Source organism: Nothobranchius furzeri, chromosome 2, assembly GCF_043380555.1.
Source record: "Nothobranchius furzeri strain GRZ-AD chromosome 2, NfurGRZ-RIMD1, whole genome shotgun sequence".
NCBI lineage: Eukaryota > Metazoa > Chordata > Actinopteri > Cyprinodontiformes > Nothobranchiidae > Nothobranchius > Nothobranchius furzeri.
Window position 1 is genome coordinate 77130739 of NC_091742.1, and position 13076 is coordinate 77143814.

At 44.1% G+C, this 13076-nt stretch overlaps 1 protein-coding gene across 2 annotated transcripts in view; it reads right to left on the reverse strand.

Annotated features, from left to right (window-relative positions):
* The window catches only part of hdac8 (histone deacetylase 8), a 61629-nt gene that overhangs the window by 21143 nt on the left and 27410 nt on the right, over window positions 1-13076 (reverse strand). For both annotated transcript variants that reach the window (XM_070547991.1, XM_015946371.3), the window contains exon 10: window positions 10178-10283. In XM_070547991.1, coding sequence (XP_070404092.1) covers window positions 10178-10283 — 106 coding nt within the window. The remainder of the gene's footprint in view (window positions 1-10177; window positions 10284-13076) is intronic.

Genomic DNA, 13076 nt, shown 5'->3' on the forward strand with positions numbered 1-13076 from the left:
AAAAAAAAAAAAAACGGAAGCAGAAAGCCTGGCAAAATCTAACTTTTGGCCACAGCTGTAGGGAAAGTAAAAATATAAAGTTTTGGTCTAACATAGGGGTTCAAACCATCTTGTGTGCTAAATACAGAGAAAAGATAAATTATTTTTGGGATTATCATTTCATGAGTCAAATCTTTTAGCTCATTCATGCAAGCAGGCAGCCCATGTAGACATACACACAGAAAAATAGAAACACCCTCATGCTGACCAGTTTCTCAGGGATACCACTGTTTATAAGCATCACTTGTTTCCAAACCAGAGAAACACTTATCCACCCCAATGATGTCATGTGGATATGTTTGCCTAGAGGTGTGTGCGTGTGTCTGTTAAACATAGTGTTTGTGTGTAGGCATTAGTTTAGAGAGCAGACATGCAGGTCTTTTTATAATCAGAAACAGGGAAAACATGACACACTTCTGTATTAAAAACATGTAAAAGACAACTAAACATGAAAGAAAGGTCAGAAAGTCAGAATTGAATCTCAAAGAAAGATGTGACAGGTTCAAAGCTGAACTCAAACATAGGACAAAATTAAGGGTAAGAAATCCCCTCGAATGCATTGAATGTTACCAACTGATGTTTGAGTAAATGCTCATAAAAGATATTATTTTCACACCATTTAACATTTTCTTTTCTCAATGGAGACTTAAAACAGAACAAGAAATCAACTTGAAGCAAAAGCCCCTCCTTCTCTTCAACATTGTCTGTATTTCATTTTTCCACCCGTCGTTATCCACCCATTCATCCTCTGGTCCTCTGCTACCCCAAATAAAAGTCGTATGACTAAAAAGCAGATATTCTTTCAACCCCTCCAATAGGGATGATTTAATGTGAGCCAGCAGACCAACTGAATGTCTGCAAATAAATTCCTGATCCCCTGCTCTGACGGGATTTGGAGAACTTAATGCTGTTTGGATAAACATACTCTCTGTCCAACAGGCTTTTGGTCTTTTGGCTGCAGTAAAATGAGCTGCTCTGTTTAAATCTATAAAGATTGTGTTGCTAATTGATAACATGTCCACACTACTGAGGAAGACAATTTGAGAACAAGCCAGTCCCTCTGTTCTGGCTTTCCATTCACAGTGAGCCCCGGTTTTCCACCAGCAGGATTACAGTTTGTTCATGGGGCGACAACGGCACAGGAGTTAAGTGCTCGCCCTGTAACTGGAAGGTTGCAGGTCCGAGTCCCGCTCAGTCTTTTGTCACAAAACAATTCCATTTCATAATAAAGTTTATTTAATGGTAAAATCTAGCTACAATGAATATGAGGTGTGTTATTAATGAATTTTTTATTTGCAAAAATATGAAGCACAAATTATGCAATGGAGAAAATTTCAAACCAATTATGGACAAAAAAACAAACGGCTCTCAATTTCAAAAATAATTTCACCAATAAAGCAAATCTTAAAAAGAAGTTGATTAAAAATTATCTACAAATTTCTTACAGAGCTGATTGGTCTGTCCTGAAGGAAATGGGGACGCAGTAGCTTAGGAAGTAGAGCAGGTTGTCCAGTAATTGGAAGGTTATAGGAACGATCCCGGCTCCCGAGAATACTCCTGTAGTGTCCTTGCTGGTGGTATTCGGAGGGACCGGTGGCACATGTGTACGGCAGACTCGCCTCTGTCAGTGTGCCCCAGGGCAGCTGTGGCTACAATGTCCATCACCACCACCAGGGTGTGAATGTGTGTGTGAATGGGTGAATGACTGATTGTGTTGTAAAGTGCTTTGGGGGGTTCCAGGACTCTAGAAGGCGGTATATCAAATAGAGGCCATTTCAAGCACAGGGAATAAACTGGACATCATCTGTAGCTTGTGATAGACTAGACCGTGGTGTCAAACTCTGGTCCTTAAGGGAAGGGGCATTATCCTGCATGTTTTAATTGTTTCACTGCTTTAAGGCATCTAATTTAAAGGTCCTTCACAAAGGCTGAAGACCCAACCAGAACGTGGATGACTTTGAAGGGTTTTGGTTGAGTCTTAAGGAGTTTATTAACAATAAAGTGTATAGTGTGTGAGAGTATCCACAAAGCTTCCATTGTGATGTTATAGTGACTTATCAATAAGATGGCAACCCTTGGTGAAGCATAAGGGGCAACCTATTTATGAAGTAGAGGTCACAAACACCAGCATGGCTTGGTTGTTGAGAATTTGAAAAGGACTGGCCAAGTTGGCCTCATGCCTGGCCTACAATCTCATCACACCATCAGCATTGTGCTAGCATGGCACAATATTCTTGTGAGTAACAACATCCTGACTTGGTCCAAGAAAAGTCCCAGAAAGGGGTGACAATCGTGGGCGTATAGAGTAGGATCTTCATGGGAATGTCCTGCTGATGAAGATAACTGTGAGGACATGAAAGGGCAACCCAGGGGCGTGGAAAATCCCAGGAAAACCCCAGTTCGTGAGTACTAGCAGCATCATGACAGCTTAATACTAAATAAGGATTTCTAAACTTCCTGCAATCCATCCACGTTCTGGAGAACATAGTAATGTCTTAATCCAGTATGTTGTTAGTTGTTCTTGGTTGAGTTTTACTAATATTTGATGACACCACTCTAAAAGTAGAAGTTTTCGTGCTTTTTTGATGCACTGTTGATAAGTTAATAAAAACCAGACACGGTTTGATATGACTTGATTAGACAAGTTAGTCCTTTTGAAGATCCAGTGGAAGACCTTAAAAGCATCCCGAACAATTCCTTTTAAATCAAAGGTCAGTAAATACTTATGAATGTAGTTTGGGAAAATAAGCTGCCCTAACTTTATTCAATGAAAGTCAAACTGAGGCCCTGTCCACACGTAGCCGGGGATCTGCCAAAAGGTAGATATTTTTCTACGTTTTGGCCTGTCATCCACACAAAAACTGAGTTTTTTCACACGAAAACTGATCTTTTTAAAAACTCCGGCCAAAGTGAAGATCTGTTTTTTCTCCGTTTTGGGTGTCTGTGTGTGGACAGACTTAACCGGTCCGCAACGTCACTTTCCGCGACAAAAAAATGCTGACATCACGTGTGCGACCTGTGTTTACACTAGCCGACAGCATGGATGCCCTCAGAGCTGCGCTCGCTTTATCAATTGTCCAAGCGCTTTTTGCTTGTTTGTTTTTGCAAGCGGAATTACTGCTCCTTGCGGAAGACCACAGACGAAGGACGAGGTTAAGAACGGGGGAAGTGCTGCCGCCTACAGGTCTGGCATGTCCTTAACAACGTATTTATCCGGGTACGTGTGGACAGAGTTTTTTTAAAAACGAGGTGGTGTGAATGCGAGTTTTTGGAGGGGGCGGATATTCGTTTTTTAAAAAAAAAACAGCTATGTGTGGACTAGGCCTAAATACTTTGTGGGTTTTTCCAATGACATGGGGAAAAAAACACAAAGTGTTTAGTTTAATCAATCGCAACTATAATTCCAGCAGAGTCAGCTGGTCAAACTTTCAATAAAGTAAAATGCAAAATGTCGGTATAACATGTTCAGTAGATACTATTAAATAAACCCTAGAAATCAGGACACATAGAAGTGAAAATACTTGGCTCATTCACAAGCGTTCCTAAAGCTGACCAAACTAAAGAATGTCAAAGTGGCTGCTTCAGCTTTTACCTACAAGACTCTGGTGCCAATAGAACTTGCTAGGAGTGAAGCCAACATGAAAAAAATAGACAGGCTCTCTGTAGTTTTCTCATTTCAGTAACAAACAACCACCACAGTGATTAGACCATACAACTTCTCCTCAATGCAGCCAAAGCCTCAAGGGAGCAAATGCATGTGGATTAAAAGTCTCTGGTTCAGTAACAAGACATTGCAAAACATTATTAAGAGTTGTCCAGATGTATTTAACATCAGGCCTCGATTTCAAATCCGGCTGCATCTCTGTTTAAGAAGATTTTTTTTCCTATTAACCCGTGTATTGCTCCAACATCTATGGCTTAAAGTTAGTATCATTGAGATGCATTGGATAGGCCTTGAAAACCCTAGATTTTTTTGTGTGTGTCCTGTCTGGCTGTGAAGCAAACAGAATTAATGTCTGAATGCTGGTGACAAGCCTTACAGATTTTACTCTCAGGTGGAGCATCAATGCATCTGCTTTTAATGTCACTCCTAATATTTAAAACTTTATTGTTATTGCTTTTTGAATGCTTTGTAATTTCGACCGGACACGGAGACAGAGGTGAAAGAGAAAGGAAGAGACAAAAGCTGTGTGTGTGTGTGTGTGTGTGTGTGTGTGTGTGTGTGTGTGTGTGTGTGTGTGTGTGTGTGTGTGTAGGTCTGCTTCTAGACCTGCAGAAAAGGGACACACAACAATACAACAGGAGCAAGCTATCACTGCGTCAACTTCGTCATCGTCGTCATCTTCCACCGCTTATCCGGGTCCGGGTCGCGGGGGCAGCATCCCAACTAGGGAGCTCCAGACTGTCTTCTCCCCGGCCTTCTCCACCAGCTCCTCCAGCAGGACCCCAAGGCATTCCTGGACCAGATTGGAGATGTAACCTCTCCAACGTGTCCTGGGTCGACCCGGGGGCCTCCTGCCGGCAGGACATGCCCAAAACACCTCCCCGGGGAGGCGTCCAGGAGGCATCCTGACCAGATGCACAAACCACCTCAACTGGCTCCTTTCGATCCAATGGAGCGGCGGTTCTACTCCGAGTGCCTCCCAAATGTCCGAGCTCCTCACCCTATCTCTAAGGCTGAGCCCAGCCACCCTACGGAGGAAACTCATTTTGGCCACTTGTATCCGCGATCTCGTTCTTTCGGTCATTACCCAAAGCTCATGACCTTAGGTGAGGATTGGGACGTAGATCGACCGGTAAATTGAGAGCCTGGCTTTCTGGCTCAGCTCCCTCTTCACCACGGCAGATCGGCTCAGCGCCCGCATCACTGCAGATGCTGAACCAATCCGCCTGTCGATCTCCCGATCCCTTCTACCCTCACTCGTGAACAAGACCCCGAGATACTTAAACTCCTCCACTAGAGGTAGGACCTCTCCCCCGACCCGGAGTTGGCAAGCCACCATTTTCTGGTTGAGAACAATGGTCTCATATTTGGAGGTGCTGATCCTCATCCCAGCCGCTTCACACTCGGCTGCGAACCTACCCAGCAAGAGCTGAAGGTCAGAGCTGGATGAAGCTAGGAGGACCACATCATTCGCAAAAAGCAGAGACGAAATTCTCCTGCCACCAAACTCGACACACTCCACACCACGGCTGCGCCTAGAAATTCTGTCCATAAAGGTAATGAACAGAACCGGTGACAAAGGGCAGCCTTGGCGGAGTCCAACCCTCACCGGGAACAGGTCCGACTTACTACCGGCTATGCGGACCAAACTCACGCTCCTCTGGTATAGGGACTGAATGGCCCTTAACAGAAAGCCACCCACCCCATACCCCTGGAGCGTCCCCCACACAGGGTGCCCCTGGGGGCACGGTCATAAGCCTTCTCCAAATCCACAAAACACATGTGGATTGGTTGGGCATTCTCCCATGCCCCCTCCATCACCCTTGCAAGGGTATAGAGCTGGTCCACAGTTCCACGGCCAGGACGAAAACCACATTGCTCCTCCTCAATCTGAGATTCAACTATCGATCAGACCCTCCTCTCCAGTACCATGGAGTAGACCTTTCCAGGGAGGCTGAGGAGTGTGATCCCCCTATAGCTGGAACACACCCTCAGGTCACCCTTCTTAAAGATGGGGCCCACCACCCCGGTCTGCCACTCCACGGGAACTGCCCCCGATGACCACGCAATGTTGCAGAGACGTGTCAACCATGACAGCCTTACAATATCCATAGCCTTGAGATACCCAGGACGAACCTCATCCGCCCCCGTGGCTCCGCCGCTGTGTAGTTGTTTGACTACCTCAGCAACTTCTGCCCCCGAGATTGGACAGTCCATCCCCAGATCCCCCGGCTCTGGTTCCTCCTCAGAATGCGCATAGGTGGGATTGAGGAGCTCCTCAAAGTATTCCTTCCACCGCCCGACTATAGCCCCAGTTGACGTCAGCAGCTCCCCATCCCCACTGTAAACAGTGTGAGCGAGTTGCTGCCTTCCTCTCCTGAGGCGCCGGACAGTTTGCCAGAACCTCTTCGGAGCCGATCGATGGTCTTTCTCCATGGCCTCATTCGCCACAACCAGCAGCCGGCAGAGTCCCTGGAGACATCAGCGGCAAGCCCACAGGTCCGCCCGCAGCAGAGCCCAGGGACCCAGATCCCACCAGGCAGCCACGGGGATTGATCAGGCAGACACCAAAAATCTTAAACCCCCTGACCCGGGAGCCACGAACACTCAGGCAGACCAAGGCACCACACTCCAAACCAGGTGTAGCAGGGGGAGGGGAGATGAAGATGTATAGCATCAAAAGAAGTCCCAGGAGTAGGGAGGAGTCAAAGGCCCCACCTGACATATACAGTCATACACAGACACAGTCACACACTCCCTCCCTCATGCTCACACATACATATACAACCAAAGACTTACAAAAATGCATGCCGGACACCTACTCATGCTCCTCATACACACCCTATTCACTCTAGTCCCGGTACTGCTGCACATGGGGTACAACCATTACCGGTTCCCAGAGTTCGACCCTTTCTGTTGGGGTGCTGATGAGCAGGCTCCCCTGCCCGATGCTGATCAAAGCAACCCACTGCCCCAGACCCCAACCGCACGGCCAGATCTCCCTTCTAGCTTCTAGCCCCAGGAAGCCAAGTGACAACAGAGGTGTGCTAAGACCCCTAGTCTCCCTCTGCCTGCTCCAATATAGTGTTAGTCCGTGTTGATGAGGTGTATTACATGGCTGTGGTGAGCGGGCAGTGCGGGCATCGTCTGGCCTATGCCAGCTGATGCCACCACACTACCCCACTTGCACCCACAGCCCTCAGTGTCTAAGTGCAGTTTAAAATTGGAAGTGGGCACCGGGACTTGGGATTAGGCTGAAAAATCCCCCTGCCAAATGCCGTTGAATGTGCTTACTACCAAGGCCCTAAATGTGTGTTTACGTGGAATGTCGTTGGTGAAAGTGTTTAAGGTGCAAATAAAATTAGGGGGCAGGTTGCCACAGGAATGCGGAAACGGGGTCCATACCCGCACCCCCTGACTTGACCAGCCCCCAAGGTCCTATTTGTAAGATTGTGTGATGATGTGAGGGAGCAGGAGGAGAAACATATGCAGGGATGGGGAGGAATGGCTGGTTGGTCTTAAGCCCTCCAGGGAGCCAGCTCCCCCACTGGCCCCAATAGGCACCTCTGTTGCCAAAATGCCACCCAGGGCATGGAGACCCCAGCCCATCTTGCCAGGGCCCAAAGCAGCAGCATCACAGAGCCTCACAGAGTCCAAGGGCATCAACCCAGCCCCATCTCAGCAGAATATCTACTCCCAACCCTGCATTTGCAGAACTTTCAGAATATATAAGACATAGGACATCCAGGTAAGGTTAGGTCCTCCCCCGCCTGGACATCCCCCTCCCCTATGATGGAACAGCAGAGGAGCCAAGGTCTACCCGAGGCCCCTGAGCCCGAGCCAGGCACTGTCGCATATTCCTGCCTTCTTGCCGGCAGCATATAAGTCAGGACCTGACCACCAAGGCCCCGCCCAGATCCCCACACGGGGCCGGCCACCCCCACCCCCTGAGCCCCCAGGCCCCCACCCAGACCCGCTCAGGGGCAATGCAGCTGCCAGGCAGCGACCCATGGCCACCGCCAAGAACCCCAAGGGGCCCCATTCACAAACGCCAGTAGTCCAACCCAAGCAACTCCAGAGGGGGGCAGCAGCCCCCCAGTCCCAGACACCCCCAGTGAACCCGCCTCCTGGGAACGTCCGGATACTCCAAACTCAGCCCGTCCACCCCATCACCCACATCATCCCGCAGGACAATATCAATGAAACCCTAGTTTTAACATCAGCTAAAACCGTTTGATATTATGATAGAGACCTCTCCTAGTTTCAGCATATGGATATTCCTTTTATTCCTGGAAAATGTCAGTTTCACATCTTCATACATTTTGCGTGATACTGGATATAGTTCAGATTTAATTTGAATAAGTGGTTTATAAATAGGGACAATAAGGCTTCAACTTTTTAAAATGCAAGGGGACGGAAACATGTCTCCCATCTTTACAGATGCCGATAGGTTCAATAAATCTATAAGCAAAGACTGTCCAGCGTATGTTGAGGTCTGTAAAATTCACTTAATTCTGTTCCTCATGAAGATACAATTTGTATGTAACAGTCACTAAGTGCTTATGTGTCGTCAGTTTTTTCACAGTAACTGACAAACTCACAAAAATTTCTGAGTCTGAGTAAATTACTTTAAAAATTTTCACTTATTTGATCTAATTTTGGGGGTCCAGTAAGTGGAAGATTCAGTTTCCTGGGTACTACAGAAGAATGATAGCCTAGAATCTAGGCCGTCATTTCCCAAAGCAAAACTGACCACCTAGGAATGCGCCATTGGAACCTGGTAGCCCCGGCTAGTATTGTGGCTAGCCAATCACAGTGCATTTATTTAGAAAAATTATATATTATTTTGGTGGGCGGAATGTTATTGATAAAACAAAGATGGGGACGGCTCGTTTGAAACGGCCTCGTTTTGGACTATTTAGATTTGGGCTTTTCTTTGAGTCAAAAACAGATTGAGGTACTTAAGTTTATTCAGAAAAAGGATGTATTTCCATCTTCTCTGATGGATTATGGCGGACTGCCTTGTTGACTGACATCAGTGGTGAGGAGTTTGTTACGTTGCTCGTCATTCAATAATGGAGACAGTTTGAACCCTTCAAAAGAGCTTGTCTACTGAAAAAGTGGAGCTGTGAGAGCACGTGCAAGAGGTAGCATTCAGCCGATGTCCGTAAGGGTGTGGGAACAAAATTGTCAAATTAAAAGTTCTCGTGGGCCACAAAAATGCAATTTTAAAATCAAAATAATGTAAAAATAGAGGTTTTTAAGACTTGTACTCTTCATAAATAGGCCTAATATTAGTGTAAATCAAAAGACACAAATAGTGTCTATTTACATCTGCAGAAAAGACATTTCTAGAGAATAAATTGGTGGGCCACACAATATCAGTCCAATGGCCCCAGGGCCACACTTTGAAAAAGCCTGCCATAGACTTATTATAACTTAAAACAAATGTATGATTTGTGCCGTTAGAAGCAACTCTGACAATAAGAATTCTACTATGGTCCATGCTAAATTATTTTATAAACATTTCATTGCTATCAGTTTTGCATAATGTATGTTATGTAGCTATACTGGCAAAACAAATGCTAGATTAGCTAGCTTAACAGCAAATTTCCACTGCATAAAAAACCTGTACATTTCCATGTAAATGTAGTCCCCTGTTTGTTGTCTGCTGTTTAAACACCTACATGTGAACGGAAAAACTGAAAACTCAAGAGGACAAAGAATGGAGTAGTTTCTGTCGACGTGTTGTTAACACCTCTCCAAGGCCTTGACCGTAAATGAACTTGGCTCAAACATGTGCTTCTCTGTTGTTTTTGTTTTGGTACATTTCTGACCTCACCTCCTAACAGAAACTCTCCTGCTGCTCAACTTCTCACTTAAGCTTCACCCTGCTGCAGGACTTCTCCTGGGACATGTGGTCTGTCAACGCTGAGACCAAAGGCCCAACTTTATGCTTAACCACAGGTCCACACACACACACACACTCACATATGCACACACACATATACACACACACATACGTGAATGAACAAGGACAAACTGGTTCAAACATGAAGGCATATGCAGACAGATGCAAATAGAAAGAACCACATGTATCAAGCACCAGACTTTGAACAGGATGTTGTAGGTAAAATAACAAGGTTGCATGTTCATCTATCACACACACACACACACACACACACACACACACACACACACACACACACACACACACACACACACACACACACACACACACACACACACACACACACAGAATAAAATAATCAAGAATCTATACTTTCATCCAACACAGAGATGTACAGAAACAAAAACAGACACATGAAACAAAAGACTAGAAGAGCCACGCAGAGGATGAAAGGTGAGTGAGAGTGCACTACCACACAAACAAACACACACACCTGTTTACGCTCCATGCCCACACAAACATGCACACCTGTGCACTGAGCCAATCAGGAACATTACACATACCTTTGATGGTGCTGATGACCTGCTCCAGGTGTTTGCTGTCATTTCGGTCTGGTCTACAACTTGGGCTGATCTCCAGCGAGTAGTCTGGTCCGTATTCTGTAAAAAACTAACACACACGCACACAGATCACATCACAGACTCTAGCGTAATTTATTGTGAAGCGCATTCTTTGTGTTTTGGTTCATGGCTCACATTTGTACTGGTGTGCAGCCAAAGTACACATTCTTCTATTATTATTATTTTAAAGTGCTTTCCTGGAAAATGCTCAGGCTACTTGGGCTCTGATTGAAAGGTAAAGCTGATGGGTGTTGAATACTTATAAAGGCTTCCACAGGTCACTGATGCATGATAAAGAAGACTTAGGTTCTGTGTAAACTTTAAATATCAGTTCATCTAGGTCACCTCTCCTACATCCTTAGACACGTGCAGCCCTGAACCATCATACTCCTACCTCTGTGGATTACTGTCATGATTACAAACTTGCAAGATCCCATCTGAGCCAAGCAGCTTCATCTTAGCCTTCCAAATTTCACCACAATAAAATTTTTTATCACCTTTTTTTAAATCACTGGACAAAAACAAAGACAAAATCGTCAAGAACACAAGTAAGATCAATTACCACAAATCCCCCCCAAAAAAGAAAAGGAGCAGAACAAAGAGGATCGGTCTCTGCTCCTTTTTATAAAACACATAGAAAACGTCCTCCTAAAAAAATCAGCATGCAATAAATTCAGATCAAGTCTCCTTTCAACTTAATCCCAAAAATACTTAAATAGCAATAACAACTAATGTTTTGTTCATTGGAAAAATATAAATCATCTTGGTTTTGAGTCGAAGAGCCAGAAAGGTGCTTGTGGTTGTTTTGGATGGTGTTCACTGTTGCTGCAAAGAGTTTAAGGACAGAGTTTGCATCTCTGATATTTTAAGGCTCTCATTCACTTGTTTATTCACTAAATCTGCTGTGGTCTCTAGTATGAATGAATGAATGAATGAATGAATGAATGAATGAATGCATGCATGCATGAATGAATGTATGCATGCATGAATGAATGAATGAACGAATGAATGAATGAACGAATACCTTGTAAGTTGTTTATGGTGAAAACAAAGCTTCCTACAGGGTAGAAGCTAGTCAAAGTAATGGTGGGTAGAATACAGCAGGATTTTGAGTCTTACTCATTGCAGCTCAGATTGATAATACATTTATTATTTCACAATTTTTTTTACTCTCCAAATGGTATATTTGATTAAATTATAAATAATGAAACAAAATACCTTCTAGTTGCATTATTTACATGCGTTAAGTGTGAAACATGTAAGCAGACCATTTAGCTAGCCCCAGACACGTTTATGATCATTTTTGTTACAAAACAAAAGACTGAACTCCTGCAGAAAATGTCACAGTGATTCAAGTGTTATTTCTTCAAGCAGCACTGAAGAGATTTCAACACTTTAAACTATTGCTTTCAAACTGGTTTCAGTGGTTCTTGAACCAGGAAGTTGAGCAGTGTCGTGTGGCGCAGCACTCTGCAAACCTCTTGTGCCAGAAACTGCACCAAGCTAATTTGTGGTTAGGGACAAATTAGGACTGGAGGTGTTTACTGTGCCGGTAGCTCGTTTAAAGGCTAGCACTTTGCCTTTTCAGTTTGGTTAGCGTCAATAAAGAGTGCAATAAGAAGAAAAGAAGTTTGTTTTATTATTGGCATCATGGCAGAGTCTGTGTGTAAAATTAATGTCTTTGGAGGTGAAGCGAAGAAAGTGTGAACTGGAGAAACAGCTAAAGCCAGAGTGAACATCGGCATGGCCTACGCGCAGAGGATGCAGCATTGTTTATGACAGTTGTAGTTCCGCTTTCAAACTATTTTATTCAGTTTATTTATATAGCGCCAAATCACGACAAGAGTCGTCTCAAGGCACGTCACACAGTAAACATTCAAATACAGGTCAGTTCATTAAGCCAATCAGAAAAATGTATGGGAGAAGTGGGACACTTCTTATGTTACTTTCAAATATGTTTGATCTGAATCAAAGCACGGGAGCAAGTGATGCTAAATGAAAAAAAAAAAAAAAAAAAAGCAAAACATAAATATTAGATATGTTATAAATTCTGACTTTGGGTCACAACCAGAACAAACGTTATGAAATATCCTTTTCTTCTTCATTTTCAAAAAGAACATTTTATCTAGAACACAGAAGAGGAACCACAAATCTATCAGTCCTGACGATGTGAACTTTACAAATAAGAACAAAAAATCTCTGAGATGATTTCAACAAATACCAAAGTCTCCTGGCACTTCGTGTAGAGCTGGATCACAGTCAACATGAAAAATTGAAACAGGTGTAAAGCCACAAATTTCACTCTAGCACACGTTGAACCAAGACAAACCAAAAGTAGGGGAAAAAAAGTATTTACAGACATTTCAAGGGGCCATGACTCAGTGCCATGAGAGGAAAACAAACTGTGAGGCCACTACTGACCACAAGTGCGTCAGTCTGTCTGTAGCGATTGTTGTGAAAGCCTTGGACTCTGAAAACTCAGCAGAACATACCAAAAGAGCCAAGGTGACTGAAGCCTTAAACAGGATCTTAGAAAACAGATAAAGACCTGGACTCATCAACATCTTCCCTTTCATAAATCTCCCAAATGTTAACAAGCCATAAAAAAACAACGTATTAAACTTACAATGACAAAATTAAACCAAAACAACTGATGTGTATAAGACCCCCCCCCCATGACAACGAGTTACGATTCTGTTGTACTGAATCTGTTGTATGATTCATTGTGATTTATTATGAAGATCATGACAGCTAATCTCTTTGTCCTCACCACATAATTTTATCTGCTGTTTTTTGATCTCTCATGATCTGCACATGAACTAGGGGTTGTATGAACTAGTCG